General features: G+C 39.6%; 1 protein-coding gene across 4 annotated transcripts in view; it reads left to right on the top strand.

The window, feature by feature from the left end:
- The window catches only part of VRK1 (VRK serine/threonine kinase 1), a 76996-nt gene that overhangs the window by 46857 nt on the left and 13238 nt on the right, over positions 1–16901 (top strand). For all 4 annotated transcript variants that reach the window (XM_044232097.1, XM_044232098.1, XM_044232100.1 and 1 more), the window contains 7 exons: positions 308–395; positions 2654–2762; positions 2881–2973; positions 5455–5587; positions 6369–6489; positions 6788–6846; positions 10698–10876. In XM_044232097.1, the coding sequence (XP_044088032.1) occupies positions 308–395; positions 2654–2762; positions 2881–2973; positions 5455–5587; positions 6369–6489; positions 6788–6846; positions 10698–10876 (782 nt within the window). The remainder of the gene's footprint in view (positions 1–307; positions 396–2653; positions 2763–2880; positions 2974–5454; positions 5588–6368; positions 6490–6787; positions 6847–10697; positions 10877–16901) is intronic.

Raw genomic sequence — 16901 nt, 5'->3', positions numbered from 1 at the left:
GTAACCATTTACATCATTAGAGCTTGTAACGACAACTGGCATGCTGTGGTTGGATTTTCTTTTTTTTTAATGCCTATCGGAGATTTTTCATTTTAAAGACAATGTTTAGAGCACGATAAAATTTTATATGTTAATAAAAATGCTTTGATTGAAAGGTACTTGTTATTTGTTATTATAATGTATTGTTCACTTTTTTATGAAAAAAAGATGAAATCTTATTACATGTACAAGTACATTCTGCTCTTAATGATTTAAAAAATCATGTAGAAGAAAAGTGAAATCACAAGCCTGTGTTTTTAACTTGTAGTTCAGAAGTGGATTCGTACCCATAAACTGAAGTACCTGGGTGTTCCTAAGTATTGGGGGTCTGGCCTACATGATAAAAACGGAAAGAGGTAAAAATTTGCATGCTTTATGTTTCTTCTCCCTCTTTTGAGCACTCACTGTCCACAGTTTACTGAGCACCTGCGTTTCTGCTGGATCTCCCTCTGGGCTGTGGGGCACGCACTTGGCAGAGACGAACAGGACATGAGCCCTAGTCCGGAGGACTTGTGTGGAGCACTGGCACCTGCCTGGAGCCCAGCTGACGAGCAGGAACAGAGCAGATGCACCCTGCGTTTTCTCCTCTTATAAATAAGCAAACAGACAAGAACTCCCATGTCATTTATGGGAAAGGGAGCCCTTCAGGTTTCAGTTTGGCCTTTTGTGTTAGATACACGATCTGCCCACAGCAGCGTCCTCTTTATGATGTTTCAGTGTAGCTGGTGAGAGAAGACAAAGCACGTATGAGACAACTACAGCCACGAAGTGCTACTAAACTCTGTGACTCTGATTTGTTCGTGTCTTAGGAGTTCTGAGATTGGAGAGAGAACATTGCTGGCACTGCTGAGTTGGAGAAAACCTCCCGTGCTTTGGTGCATGATTGACATTTTTAAAAATACTTGCATGAATGAATGGAACTTCCTGGAGTAAGGCTGGCAGCCGTCCGAGGAGTAGATTTAGTTCGGCCCTGGGGGTGTATTGGTTAGGGTGCTTTCAGCTGTAAGTAAAGGAAAACTTTGACTCTGCTCTCTGCTGTGACTGTCAGGGGCCCAGGTTCCTTTATCTTGCCCTTTTGCCCTCCTCCTCTTGGCTTTGTGCTGTATTAATTCTCCACTGTGTGGCCTCAGGTGGCTGCCCCATTTCTGGGCATCACATGCAGGCAGACACAGCAGCCCACGGTAGTAGGAGGTATTGCTTGTTGTGTGTTTTCCTTTCCTGGCAGAGGAACCTCCCTTCCTCTCATGTTTCGTGGTCTGGGTTTTATCGGTGCTCATTGTTAAACCTGCCACGGGCAGGGGTTGAGCGATCAAGTGACTGGCACGGTGAAGCACGTGGCCGTGTGGCAGAGGATGGACTGCTTGGATGCAGTTGCTGCTCCATTGAAAGGGGTGGAGAGGAGAGGTAGTTGCTGGGTGGGCAGCCCGCGCTATTTTACGTTTGGAAGTTCTTATCCTGTATCTGTATCTCTTAGGAAATAGGATGAATTTCCTGAAATGACAGCTTTTTTTTACATATGGTTTTGCTGGGACAAGTCTCTATAGTTTTTATGAAAATTTCTGGAGAAGTAGGATAGAACCGGGAATAATTACACAGATAGCAGGGGTTCTACATCCGAAGTAATTAGAGCAGTGCCGTGTGCAGAAGGCTTCAGTCCATGCTCACTGTTGTTTATGATGGTCATCACTCATCTTAGCCCAGCTGGAAGGGACATTGTGAATGTGGTCTTAGTTTTTACCGATTTATGGAGTGATTTAACCAGACGAGTCAGAATCTGGAAGACTGGATAGAGATAAAAGTGATCCTCAGAGCATACAGTGAACTGTGTTACTGGAGTGAGGTGTTGCTTTTCGGATACACATAGAAATGGCACTTATGGTTGTCGAATGTTGGAATTTGAGTGCCAGAAAAGACCTCAGCACGCATGAGGCCCCACGCTGTCATTCAGTACCTATGGGAACTGGGGCTTATAGAAGTAAAGTGACTCGGCCAAGGTGACATAGTGGGTTTGTGGCAAAAGCAAAAATCTGCCCATTTCCCCAGGATATTTGTTCTTCTTCCTTTGAATATTTAACATACGGCCCCTTTATACCTTTTACATAATTTTATGGAATTGAGTTATTGTGACGGCATCTCTTTATAGTCTCAATTTTAGTAAAATGTTAATACTGCTAAAATGTACCCTGAAAGTAAAGAAAAACAGTCACAGACAACGAGCTAAATGCAGAAACATAAATTAACTTCGGTTTGGGGAAAATCCGTGATACCAGTCTTCCACGGATTGTTTTATCTTTCCTGTGAATGAATCTGCCAGCGTCTTGTCTGTGGACTGATCACCTCCCGTTGACCAGTGTCTCAGGAAGCTCCCTGGCTGCCACCAGGAGGAGGCCCTCAAGGCAGCACCGGGAAACACTCCCAACTCTTGAGATTTCTAGTTGGAAGAAGGGGTTTCACACATTTGTCATTCTTTCCTCCTCTCTCCTTTCTTTCCCTTTCATTCTGCTCTCCCACTAAACATGGCCTTGGAAAAATTACTGTCAAGGGAGACTGGTCACCGCAAAGTAGGTTTTTTCGAGTTCTGTTTAGTTCGTTGACTTTTCTTGTTTGTCTTTAGTTACAGGTTTATGATAATGGATCGCTTTGGGAGTGACCTTCAGAAAATATACGAAGCAAATGCCAGAAGGTTTTCTCGGAAAACTGTCTTGCAGCTAAGCTTGAGAATTGTATGTGAGCTACATTCCTCTTGTTTTAATCCAGTAAAGGCGAGTTGTGTTGAAGCTCGGTCCTCTGCTGGCTGGTGTTAGGTACTGCATTAATTTATTCTATATGATGCTTTCATAGCTGGATATTCTGGAATATATTCACGAGCACGAGTATGTACACGGAGATATCAAGGCCTCAAATCTTCTTTTGAGCTACAAGAATCCTGACCAGGTAGTTTTATTAACTTTAATTTCTACTATTTAGAAGCTGTTGTTTGAAAACAAATATGGTTGCTTTGAACTTTTGAACTTGTGCAGAAGTTTTACTTTTTGGAGTAGATATGGTAATAATAATATTTCTTCTTGACACTTTTATCTAGTTAACATTCTACACTTTTGATGCGATTTGTTGGCACTTTATCAAGTTGGCTATTTTGCCCTAAATAATATTCAGAAGAAGTGCTTGTGATACAAAATGAATTTCAAATAGCTATTTGGGGGTGGAAGCTTAAAATTATATAGTGCACCGATGAATTATGTTTGCCTGTCTGCTTTGTCATTTTTTTATTTCCTTTGTTCAAGAAATCCATCAAATATAAGTGTTCTGTTACTTGGAAAATTTGGTCTTTAACATGTTGATTATTCAAATCAATTGGTTTACAGAAATATCTTAGCTGTCTAAATTTGTATACCCTTAGTGTTTAGAATTCAAATGTGCATTTTTTTTTTTTAGTTTATTGCATTCACTTTGTAATTTTTACTTTTTAAGGAAAAGAGAAAAGCTAATGTTATTATACCTTTATTCAGATCAGTTTAGTTGGAATAGAGGGGTTTATACAATTTTCTTGAAGCTGTTTGCACAATTTTGGTTAAAGTAAGGTTTGGTTGGCACTCCTGGTCAGGCCACTGCATGGGATCGGTCCCATGTGTGTTCTTGTGTCTTATTGATGCTGTAGAAGAAAGGGTTGTCTACATATTTTAAGTGTGTTTATGTTGACATTCCATTTTATTTTTTTCCCTCAAACCAGTCTTTAACTTTGTCTTGCCCAGCTTTCCCTTTTTCCTTCGCCTTCCCTTTTTTTCCTACCATCTCTGGTATTGCCCCCATCCCCTGTCTCTGTCATGCTGGCGGTCAGGGATCTCCATGTACAACAGAGGAAAGTTGCTTACCTCTAGCATGCTCACAGGGAAATCTTACAGGCACTCACAGGACTCCTAGATATCTTGTGTTAGATGTTTTTAAAAAGGTTAAAAGCGAGCGAGCAAACAAACAGGACACACTGAGAACCTGAACCAGGATTCCATTAATTGAAATGAACTGGAGGTATACAATGTAATAAATAAAAATATAGTTCAGTTTGCAGTTAGCTAAAATATGCTGCCTCTTGTTTATAGGAAAATATTTTTGCAGCTCTGTTATCCTTCGGGCATATGCTTTGGATGGGATTATTTTTCTGGTGTTAGATGTGTGTGCTAGATCCATCCCCATATTTTTACTTCAGTTTCCTCTTGTGATCACATGCATACATTTCTGAGACAGTTACCCAGAATTGGAGATGTGGTATGTGACTATGGAGTAGAAGAAAGCCAAATTTACTGGCTTTGTATGCTCATCAGACCCACACGTACATGCCCACAAATATGTGCTATTAAATATTAAAATTTAGTTTCAATTATGAAGCTTGACTTTTCAAAAAAGTTTTATTTATTTATTTATTTATTTGACAGAGAGAGAGAGAGAGAGAGAGAAATATCACAAGTAGGCAGAGCAGCAGGCAGAGAGAGAGAGGGAGAAGCAGGCTCACCACTGAGCAGAGAGCCCAACGTGGTGCTTGATCCCAGGACCCAGGAATCATGACCCGAGCCAAAGGCAGAAGCTTAACCCACTGAGCCACCCAGGCACCCGAAACTTGACTTTAATATATAATATTTAAATGGAGATAAGAGCCTTAGCTGAAGGTTATTCAGATCATTATGTTATCTGAGATACTTTTGTGAAATGAATTGATAAACTGATTATTTCATAAGTGGAGGAGCAGAAGAATAGAAAATAATTAATGTATCATGTGTCATCTAAGTCAGTAGTCTTATACTTGGTGTGGGGCTGTTGTTTTGCAACAAGTATTGGTTTCCTCTGTGCTCAATTGTGTTTTGGACTCTGAAGAAAAAAGTATAAGATTTGTAGACTTTGCTCAAGTTAAGGAAACGGGATTAATTACAAGTATAATATATTTACCTTAAAGAAGTATACAGAGTCAGGTGATATTATCTGGACTATAGTGATGTAGGCATTCAGCATTTTTCTTGAAGTAAAAGGTTTTTCAGAATTGGGTGGCAAAGTCAGTTAATTGTCTGATCTTGGTTTTGGCTCAGGTCATGATCTCAGGGTCCTGAGATCAAGCCCTGCATTGGGCTCTGCACTCAGCATGGAGTCTGCTTAAGACTCTCTCTTCCTGCGCCCCTCCCTGCCTAGGCACTCATGCACCCACTCTTTCTCACCCTAAAAATAAATAAATAAATCTTAAAAAAAAAAATCTTTCAGGATTAAGTATTTGCTATTTTTAGCATATTGGATTTCACTTGTTCGGGGTACAGCGTTGTGGTCCTGCAGAGGAATCCACCCTTGAACGAGAGTATTTTGTCTCTGGGCCATAAAGGAGTGTATGTGCAATCATTTTGACTTTGATTTTTCTTGGTGCTTGGACATTTGTAGGTGTACTTGGTAGATTATGGCCTTGCTTACCGGTATTGCCCAGAAGGAATTCATAAAGAATACAAAGAAGACCCCAAAAGATGTCACGATGGCACTATTGAATTCACCAGCATCGATGCACACAAGGGTGTCGGTATGTCAACAGTGCCTGACCAAGAAATATGCTGCTAACATTTCCGTTGAAGTCCTTCATAGTTCTTAATTTTGTACAAACAAACAAGCAGATAAATCAGAATTGCAGAGGCAGGATAAGGTGGGGAAAGGGTGGGGGCAGGAGGCTGGATCCTGGAGTTGCATAATAGGGCCAACAGGCCCTTTCCCTGGTGGTCTTCTGTCCTCGCCTTCAGCAGGAAAGGTGGTTCGGTCAGCTCACTGAGGATTTCTTTTTGGTTCTGTTTAGCTCAGTCAAATGGAGGGTGTTTTTTTCCCCCCCTTAAAAGTCTGTCAGTTTCTTATGCAGCCACAGTTTTGTAGCAGACAGACTGACTTTGTCACCTCTGAAGTCAGCCTGTTCCTTTAGCAGGTGTTTTGCCTTTCTGTGCCCAGCGCTGTGGAGGAGCCGAGACCCCCAGCTCTCTGGGCTTCTCTGTAGCTTATAGCATTTTAGTGTCTTTGAGCTTTCCAAGGACAGTATTAAATGTGTCTCTGTATAATAATTTATTTCCTAGACCAATAGTCTTAGTTTGCAACTCTAGAGTTTGCTAGTTGGATTTTTAAAGTAAGTCATTAGTTGGATGTAAATTCATATTTTCATATTGCCCAATATTTATTCAATACTTTTATTAAATACAGTGATAAGTTTTGATGAAAAACAAGACTGTAAGATTGACGGTTTTACCTTACTGGTTTATATATATTTGAGACTATACCTCAAAGTGATTTTGGTGTTTAACCCGTTTCTTTTATATTCATAGCCCCGTCAAGACGTGGTGATTTGGAAATCCTTGGTTATTGCATGATCCAGTGGCTTAGTGGCCATCTTCCTTGGGAGGATAATTTGAAAGATCCTAACTATGTTAGAGATTCCAAAATTAGGTAAAGGAAAACTTATAATAGATTATTTTGGGCAAAATCTTGATAAGGTACATGTATTTAAGGCAGAATTTCTTGATGGATACTACGGTTTTAACTGCTCCTAATGTAGAAATAAGAAAGTACTTGCTACATAGGAAGAGTCTTTGGTCTTCTGTTCAGTTTGTTTTAGAAGAAAGTCTGTAAGCGGATTTAGGAGGTAACACAGCGCTGTTTATCGTGCTATTTACTGTTATTAAATATTAATAAATTTCCATGGAGTAAACTTTGAAACAGTGACTCATTCTTTAACTTTTAACAGATACAGAGAAAATATTGCAGATTTGATGGACAGATGTTTTCCCGAGAGAAACAAGCCAGGTAGGACTTCTTAAATGCTCATATGGGTTTCATTTTCTGTGAAAAAAAAGACTAAAAGTCATGATGTCTACAGCATTTCCTATAATGTGAAAGCTTGGGTGTTTGCAAGTGTGATCCTTGTAGCGGAGCTGTTCTCATGACCACAGCAGTTCCCTTTCCAGAGGTGGGCTAAGGGGGTCCTTGAACTTCTTAAATTATTATTCAGCTTTCAGGAGAGAAACCAGATTTCTTTCATTCATTCAATGATTTTTTTTGTTGAGGCTTGATTGTGTGCCAGGGAGCATTCTAGGCACTGGAGATAGACCAGTGAGCAAAATAAAGCAAAATTCCTGTCTTTATGAAACTTGTGCTCTAGTCGGGAGCGAGGGACAGTAAACACGTGAGTGAATTGTGCAGCATATTATGTGGTTAGTACTACGGGAAAGAAAGAAAGCGGGGGTTAGAGTTAGTGGGTGTGGGATGAAGTGAGGAGTAGAGTGGGCGGGAGTTGGAGTTTCACATACAGTGGCCAGGATGGCCTTACTGAGGAGGTGACTTTTGAGCAGTCGGAGATCGGGAGTCAGCTGTGTGGAAGTCTGGGGAACAGTGTTGGAGGCAGAAGGCATATAAGCTCCTGGTGTGCTTGCGGGGTGCCTTCTTTTAGGGCATCCATCAGAAGAGCTTTGGTTTTTACTTCGAGCAGGAGTGTAAGGTTTGGAATAGAAGAGTGGCCTCGATGTCTGCCGGGAAGCAAAATCTCGATCTCCTGTCCTGAGCAGAGACTGCCAAGGGAGGAAGGCAGGTATGAATAGGAGCAGGCTCAGAGGGCCCCCCAGTAATCCAGGCAAGGGGAGTAGCACTGGGGGTCTCGAGAAGTGGTCACTTGTCATATTTTCAATGTGCTTTTAAGCCTTTGCTCATTTGTCTCCTTTTCAGGGAAGTCCACCCTGACCTCATGCTGTTTAAGATTACAGTCCTGCCACCCACACAAGAAATGGCACCGTATAGGCTTCTCAGAGTCCCCCCTTGTGCCTTCTACCAATCACAGGCCTTTCCCGCTGGCTTAATAAATAACTAGCCTAACTCCCAACCCCAAAGATTTGTTTTTGAGCTATGTAAAAGTGGAATCATAGAGTGAACAACATAAAAAAGAATCCCTGTCCTCGTGACATTAACTTCTAGCTCTGTTAGAGTCCTGTTTCTTTTACTCAGTATTATATTTGTCATTGTTGCATGGCTTTTTTAAAAAACATACTTCTATTGACTTTTTTTAACTTTACTGATGAATATAATTGTATACATTTAAAGTGATTTGACTTACATTTATATCGTAGAATGATTAACAAGATCAAGATCATTAACACTTCTATTATCTTACAGTTAGCTTTGTGTGTGTGTGTGTGTGTTGAGAACGCTCAAGATCTGTTCTCAGCCGCTCTCCAGTCTGCAGTACCAAATTACGAACTGAGGTCCCCATGCTGTGCACGGGGTCCTCCTGGGACCATGTTGTTGCACGTTTAACAGGGATGAGTTCGTTCTCGTTTCTAATAGTATTCTGTGGTATTTGTATCCTGTTACCTGTTCTGTTGTCGGCTGTTCCCAGGTTTTGGCAATCACAGACCACCAGTTACACATACAGGTGTATAGCTCCCCCCGTAACTGATGATCACGCCTTACATGAAGAGGGGCTCGATTTCTTCCCCATCCCCATATTTATAAACAGTTGTTTATAAACAGTCCCATTATTTCTAAACAGTTGACCCAGTAGCTTTTCTTGAAAGAAACAAGAACAAAAACCCGCTCTTTCCATATGGTGCTACCTTTGTCTTAAATCAGCTGTGGATCCGTGGATTGGTTTCTGGACTCCTTTCTTACTCTTATTACTTTTGCCCCTTCTTGGGCTGCAGTGTCAGAACGACTCTAGCTTTACCGTGAGTCTTGACCTCTGGTCATGTAAGTCCTCCAGGACTGTTGTTCTTTTAACTTGACTTTGCTGTTTTGCAAATCTTGACCCTTTGGGTGTCTGTATACATTTTCCACGCACATCCCGTCCCTTTCCGGGTTGCTGGAATTTTGAGTGGGGTTGCACTGACTCTAGATCGGCTGACGTCCTTACGCTGTTGAGTCTTCCGATTCACTAATGGGGCATATTCTCCACTTCATTTCTTTCACTGCATTTTGTAATTTTGTCCGCAAAAAAATCTTGCCCGTCTTCATTGTATTAGTTGCCAGGTATTTGATGGTTTTTCATGCCATTGTAAATGATCGTTATTTTATTTTAAGATTTTATTTTATTAGAGAGTGCATGCGCATGAGTGAAAGGTGGGGCAGAGGGGGAGGGGAAGCAGACTCCCTGCTGAGTGTGGAGCCTGCTGTGGGGCTGGATGGATCTCATGATGCCGAGATCATGACCCCAGCTGAACCAAGAGTCAGGGCTTTAACTGATTGAGCCACTCAGGTGTCCCAGAATTTTTTTTTAAATTTTATTTTCCAATTGCTTGTTGCTAGTACCTAGAAAACAATTTTTTAATATTTACTTTGTATCCTGTGACCCTGGTAAATTTACCTATTAGTCCCACTAGTTTTTTATGGATTCCTTAGGATTTTCTGCATACATTGCTGTGTTTTTGAATACATCATTCCACTCTTTATGCCTTCTTTGTTTTCTTGTCTTACTGTACTGACTATTGCACTGAATGGAAGTGGTGAACGTGGATATGCTTCCCTCTCAGAAGGAGACTTTTCCATATGAGACCACATAAGGTGATGTTTGCTTTAGGTTTTCCATAGATTCCCCCTTATCAGGTTAAGAAAGCTAAAGGGAGGGATTCTCATTTCTTTTTTCCCTCATCTTTCTCAAGTACCTAGAATTGTGCCTGCTGCTGAGTAAGTGCTAGTCAGTGAATGAATGGAGGGGTGTGTGTGTGTGTGTGTGTGTGTGTGTGTAGCACTGACGCGATCTCTCGGTTTATTGCATGTGGGGTGTGGGAGGAGATTTCTGGCTTGAGGAGCTGGAAGAATGGAATTCTCAGTAACTGGGGTAGGGGAAATCACAGGGGAGCAGGTTTATGGGGAGGTCAGGAGTTTGGATTTGCATCTGCTGGGATTCCAGAGGACAGTTAGAGATCCAGGAGTCCGTGTATGAGGCCATGGGCACACAAGTTCCTAGAAGCTGGTGGAAAGGTGAGGCTGGGGAATGTAGGAGTTGTTAGCCCAAACAGGGATTTCTGGTGTTGAGGAGAATCGATCATGACTAGTAAGATTTCTTTTTAGGGGAGTGGTCCTGCCTCAGTGTACAGTGGGCCTTTCATCATTCAGAAGCTGATTTTTCTCTTTTATGGGAAAACTAGGTCTTGCTTCTTTCTTTCTTTTTCAAGCTGGTTTTGGTATGTTTTATTTCCCATTTATACGAAGAATACAGCTGTTTTCTATAGAACTAATGGCTTTCATAGCAAAAAAAAAAAATGGACTGTGATATTCCTTGTACTTTAGTATCTTTTACTTTATAATCTATTTGAGGTCCTTTCCTGTTTTGTTTTTGTACCCTTAAAAGTACAGCAGTTATTTCGTGCCTGTTTAAATTCTAGTAGGTCTCTTATCTTTTGTCCCTTTTACATAATATCTCTTATATCTTATCTTTTGTCTCTTTTACATTATATCTCAAAATAAGTTTCTTATTTCACTTACCTGACAATTCCTGACTTCAAAAGCATACTTTCCATTGAAGAACTGATTTATGTAAAAAACATGGTCTAACAGGATACACATTTGCATTCTAATGTTGCTATAACCGTGAGTTATTTTCTTCAAAGAGATAAATTTGTTGTATTTGTAATTAAAAAAATTACAGAATAATTGTGTTACTCTTTTAGATGAGATTGCTAAATACATGGAAACAGTGAAATTACTGGACTATGCCGAGAAACCTCTTTATCAGAACTTGCGAGACACTCTCCTGCAAGGACTGAGAGCTATAGGAAGCAAGGATGATGGCAAGCTGGACCTCAGCCTCATGGAGAATGGAGGCTTGAGAACAAAGTCAATAACGAAGGTGAATTTTGTCCCTCAGTTATCCTTTGGCTTCCTGTGATGATAATTGCAGCAAACACTAATTTTAGGGAAAGAAATGAGTAAAGAAAAGTGTGGCAGATTGCTTGGCAGTTACATATCTGTCACCGTTAGGTAAAGGAACATTCTTTACGAAACATGAAAGATGTAGACAGTTGTAGAAGAATAAATAGCTATCTTTTTCTTTTGTCCGGTAGCAAGTTTGTAAATTCCTGGAGGAGTCTAACTTGGCATACAGACATCTGGCAGGGTGAATTGGATGGGGCACTCCATTCATAGTGTGGGTAATTTTTCCTCCCAGGCTACCTAGAAGGGATGGTCTTGTCTCTTAGCTCTTCCTCCTTTGTTGGTGGGCTCAGAGCGTTTAGCATTTGAAAATTGGTATTTGAAAGTTACTATTTGAAAATTAGCGTTTGAAAGTTACTGTGTGAAAATTAACATTCAAAGGTTTCCTTGTTTGGTGGTGTTTACCATTTGAACGTTATTTTGCTCTTTATAGAAATATTATATAAAGCTATGTATCTGCATATAAAGAGGTTAATTTATCGGAGAGATAGGTTAACAGTGAACTTTATGGGCAAATTATGGTGCAGGTATAAATAACTCCTGGTATCCTTTAAAATTTAGATTTTACAGGTATGCATTAACTTATTGGTTATTATTAATAGTTAAATTATTGATTAACTCAGAGATTTCCTTGATAGTCTGAAATTATTGAATAAAACATGCTATCTGCTTTTAAATGGGAAAGAACTACTTTTAGAAGAAAAAAAAATATATATTTTAAAGATTTCATTTATTTATATGAGAGTGGCAGTATGAGAGAGAGAGAGCACAAGCAGGGGGAACTGCAGAGGGAGAGGGAGAAACAGGCTCCCTGCTGATGCGGGGCTCAATCCCAGGATCCTGAGATCATGGCATGAGGAAGACCAACTGAGCCACCCAAGTGCCTCAGAAAAATATTTTTTCTACAATATTGACTATTTTTACTGTCATTGACTTTGTAAATTCCAGTAGATTCCTTTGGAAATCTTGTATTCTGAACTATGAGAAAAAAAGGTTTAAAAACAAATTTTCTGTCTTTAAAATAAGAGGCAGCATTATTAAAATGTTTCTATAATTCTTTTTAACTTAGAAAGGAGATCGGAATTTTGAAATTGTATTTTGAATTTTACTTTTTGGCAAATAATAGGTATTTTTGTAGTTTCGCTCCAAAATCTGAATTAGACACATACATCTACATATACATATTTTTTTTCTTTTGTAAGTTTTGTCTTAATTGCATCGCTCCATTTTTGTGGTCAACAAGTGTGCTGAGAGCCACATCCAGCTCTGAAATGAAGAGGATAAAATGGCAGCCCGAGTGGAACTTTTCAGTAAGGTAGTGGACTTAGAAAGTTTGCATGTATGTATAAACATACAGCATGGGTCTTCGTGCTCAGGACAGATTTCTGTGCATTAATATTTATAGATAGCTTTTGTGGTGTTTTCCTTTAAAATTTTGCTGATTGAGCCATGAAGATCTCTGTTGCATTGAGAACTTGTCCAGTGCCATACCCCCTTACTTTGCAAATCACTGTTATTTGGACTTAGATGCTGGAGAAAATTTGGTTTCTGCAGCTTGGCTGACTTTATAGCTGAATAGGTCAGTCTGCTGCAGAGCTAACATCTGTGACCTTACAATTCTCCTGTGTCCTTGGGTAGTTCAGAAGGCTGAAAATTTCCTGCTGGATCATCCCCTATGTGTATAAAGCTTTATTTAGAGGGGGAAAAATAAATAACAAGTGAACTATTAAATTTCCTTTATTAGTTTACTGCCCTCCCCCCATAGCTGACACAGGGCTAATTCTTTGTATTAAAAAGAAGTTGATAAAAGTTAAGATTAGGTAAGATCATGAAGCTGCTTGATGGTTATGTAACTGGTGGGGAGTTGGTAATTTGGGGGCCTTTTGTCTTGCATTTTAATGTGGAAGAGTTGGACGAGGCCAGTTTTCATTTTTAAGAGTGAGTTAGTTAGTTTGTTTGTTTCTTTTCTTCTTCTTTTTTTTTTTCCAAAAGCCCCAGAACATTTTCTTCGAATAAATTGTAAATACTCCACATTTAAAGCAGGTAAAAGCAGAGCTCCACCAACCGAGAAGTCAGGGGCTCTCTGCAACGAAAAGCTTTTCCTTTGATAAGTTAGTATTCCCTCTCTCTTTTTTTTTTTTAAAAACAAGGGGAAAATAATCAAGATGTCGTTTTTTGCTCTGGTTGCTAGGAAGCTCAGAGTTCATTATGATGCTTAATCAGAAATTGTATTAATCCTTATAATTAGCATATATTCTCCTTTCCTTTTGTCATGATGTCTTAAAACTTTCTAAGAACATGTTCTTTGTATTTATGACACTCAAATCTCTTTCAGAAAGGAGGGATAGTTTTAATCAGTTCAATAATTATTTCTCTTTATGTTTCTGAGTGTTGTCCATTATGGTGAAAACCTATGAGAATTAATTAGCAGTGGACTGAAACAAGGTTTCTATCCATTTTCAAATAGCCATGCTTGCTTATGGTACAGTAAATTTGGGAACTAGAGTGAACTATGAATTTACAACTTAAAAATATTTTCAGCCTCAGTAGCCCAAGAGTTTTATTTAAAGCACAGGATCTTGGGATGACATAAGGCTGAAGTAGAAAAAAACTAAGTATCAGTCTACCCTTAGGAAGTACATAGCCAAAGATTTTCATTGTTGGTTAGAACTGAACACTTGCATTAGAATTGGGCAGTCTAGTTCCACCAGTTATTGGATTCAGTGTGTACTCTTAAACCAACATTCAACAGTATAAAGGTCTAATTTATGTACCTGGTCTAGGCTAGGTCCCTGGGGCTATAAAGATCAATAGCATGTAGTTCCATCCTTAAAGAATTCCTCCCTGTCCCATCTGGGTTAAGAACAGCTTAATTTACTGGAAAGAACTCAGCAAGTTAAAAGGACATTAATACCTCCATTAGCTATTTTCTTGTAAGGTTTTGATTAAGTTGCTTGCCCAAGCCAACAAAAAGGGCTGTTCATTAGAATTTCTCGAGTCTCATCCCTGGAGATTCATTGAGGAGGTCTGGAGTGTGGCCCTGCGATTTGCATTTTTTATTTTCAGACAGTATATACTGTTGTTTCCTATGAATGCCTCGCACATACCCTTCTCTCCACTCCCACATTTTTTAGTTCTTTTAAGTTATATTATGCTAGTTGGCCTTCCTAGAGTTTCTCTGAAAAATGATTAACCATTAAATAAATCCCTGCTGGCACTCAGCCTGGAACATGGTACAAAGAGACAAGTAATAGTAAAGGCCTTCCCTTGCCAACCAGTGGCCTGCAGCTGCTCTGGTGGACAGCTTCCTGTCTCTTGAGGAGACGGCACCCCATGCGGCCGGTAGTTTCACTTAGATAGCCCCAGATAAACCTTACGAATTCAGTGAAAGTCTAACTTGGTTAGCACACTGGAATAATAGAAACAGTATTTTCCTTAGATTAATTTAGATGGTTGAAGTCAAGGCGTTTCTTTGTTTTCTGATGGGGTAAATTTAGCCTTAGTTTTCTATGAAAGAGGATTCATTGTTTACTAATGATTCTTTCCTTAGGTGCTTGAGCTCTCTATTTTAAAGCTTGTTTTATTTGGCTGGATTTCAAATCAGGTATCTTTTTTCCCCATGTATATATATATTTTGAAAGATTTTATTTATTTATTTGTCAGAGAGAGAGAGAAAGCTTAAGCGGGGGGAGCAGCAAGCAGAGGGGGGAAGCAGGCTCCCTGCTAAGCAAGAAGCTTGATGTGGGACTTGACCCCTGGCCCCACAATCATGACCTGAGCCAAAGGCAGATGCTCATCTGACCAAGCCACCCAGGCGTCCCTTTTCTCTATATTTTTAAGTAAGATTATGACATATGTAAGAAAAATGTACAAATAAGTGTGCAGTTTGAACTTTACAAAGTGAGCGTACACATTTAAACATCCCCCAGATCAAGAGCCCCAGAAACCTCTCTCAGGCCCCCTCTTGGTCTTATCCCTTCATTAAGAATAACTAGTGTTATTCTTACAACACTGTAAATTAATTTTGCCATTTAAAGAAAATTCATAGTGGTAGCACCATACAATGTGTACTTCTATTGGGTCTGGTTTGTCTGAATTTCCATGCTGTTGTGTGCAACAGAAGTTTTCTGTGTCTTGTTAACTGTTCAGTATGGCGCTCCATTATGTGAGTGTGGCATAATTCCTTTATCTCTTCTGGTTGGTGGATGTTTATACTGGTTCTGGTTTCTGACATTGTAGTAATGCTGGTTAAGAACATTCTTGTAATTTCTTTCGGGAACTGCATGTATTTATTTCAGGTGGGCTATATCCGTGGCAGAAGTACTGGGGTAGAGGGCTTACTTATGTTTAGCTTTCGTAGGTGCTGCAAGCAGTTTCTCCCGGCAGCTGTCCTCGTTGATGTTCTCACCACCAGCGTATGAGACGTTCATTGCTGGTCAACACTAGATGTTGCATTACATTTGATTTTATCCATTGTGGTAGATGTGTACTGGTGTTTCTTTGTGGTTTTAATTTAATCTCCTTTATAATATTGATTTTGAATACCTTTTCATATGCCTCCCCGTTTCCATCGCCCTTTTTCTGTAAGGTGCATTTCAATTCTTTTGTTCATTAAAAAGGGGGAGGTTGTCAGTTCTCTTTTGATTTGCCAGACTTGACTACTTTGTATATATATAATCTATGTATTATACATATATATATATATTTTTTACAGTTGGTAGTTTATCTTTTCATTCTGTTAATGTGGTAATATTTCTTGATGAACAGAAAGTTCTTGATTTAGTGAAGCCTAATTTATCAGTCTTGTTTATGGTTAGTATTTTGTATTCTATCTTGGGAAAATTTTGTCTACCAAGATCGTAAAGATATTCTGTTATTATCAAGAAATATTATCTTTTGTATTCAAGTCTGTAATTTCACAGCAGCTGATTTTGTGCATGGTATAAGTCTATGTTTATTTACCTCCTATGGATAACCAGTTGATTTGAACTATTTATTAAAAAGTCTGTAATGTCCCCACAACAGGTAGCAGACTTTCAGGTAACCATATGTGTTTGGGTCTGCTTCTAGAAACTCTGTTTTTTTTTTGTTTTTCTTTTTTAATTTTTTTTTTTAAATTTTTTTTTTTTTTAAGATTTTATTTATTTATCAGTGAGAGAGAGGGAGAGAGCGAGCAAAGGCAGACAGAGTGGCAGGCAGAGGCAGAGGCGGAGGGAGAAGCAGGCTCCCTGCCAAGCAAGGAGCCCGATGTGGGACTCGATCCCAGGACACTGGGATCATGACCTGAGCTGAAGGCAGCTGCTTAACCAACTGAGCCACCCAGGCGTCCCTAGAAACTCTGTTTTGTGCCGCTGCACTGTTTGAACTACTGGCTTCATAATGATACCATTATGATGGTGTAAGTCCTCCAACTTTGTTCTTCCTTTTTTTTTTTTTTAAATATTTTATTTATTTATTTGACAGAGATCACAAGTAGACAGAGAGGCAGGCAGAGAGAGAGGAGGAAGCAGGCTCCCTGCTGAGCAGAGAGTCCGATGCGGGGCTCGATCGCAGGACCCTGGGATCATGACCTGAGTTGAAGGCAGAGGCTTAACCCACTGAACCACCCAGGCGCCCCGTTCTTCTTTTTGTCTTAGCTATTCTTAGCCCTTCAGCTTTCCATATAAATGTCAGACTCAGCCTATTAATTTCTATACAAATAGTTCTGGGATTTTGATTGAGATTGTATTGACTCTATCAATTTGGGAAGAATTGACATCTTCACAGTATTCTTTTCTGTCCATGAATATGGTACACCTGGGTGTTTATTTAGGTGGTCTTTCATGTATTCAGTCATGTTTGCAGTTGTCCCTGGCAGTGTAGAGATCATAAGCATCTTCCATGGCTATTTTTTTGTAAGTGCTTAATTCTTTTGTATTATCTGTAATTACCACAGAACTTCC

Source organism: Neovison vison, chromosome 13, assembly GCF_020171115.1.
Source record: "Neovison vison isolate M4711 chromosome 13, ASM_NN_V1, whole genome shotgun sequence".
Lineage (NCBI taxonomy): Eukaryota > Metazoa > Chordata > Mammalia > Carnivora > Mustelidae > Neogale > Neogale vison.
The sequence above is the reverse complement of the archived record's forward strand: the minus strand, read 5'-3'. Positions and strand labels throughout refer to the sequence as shown.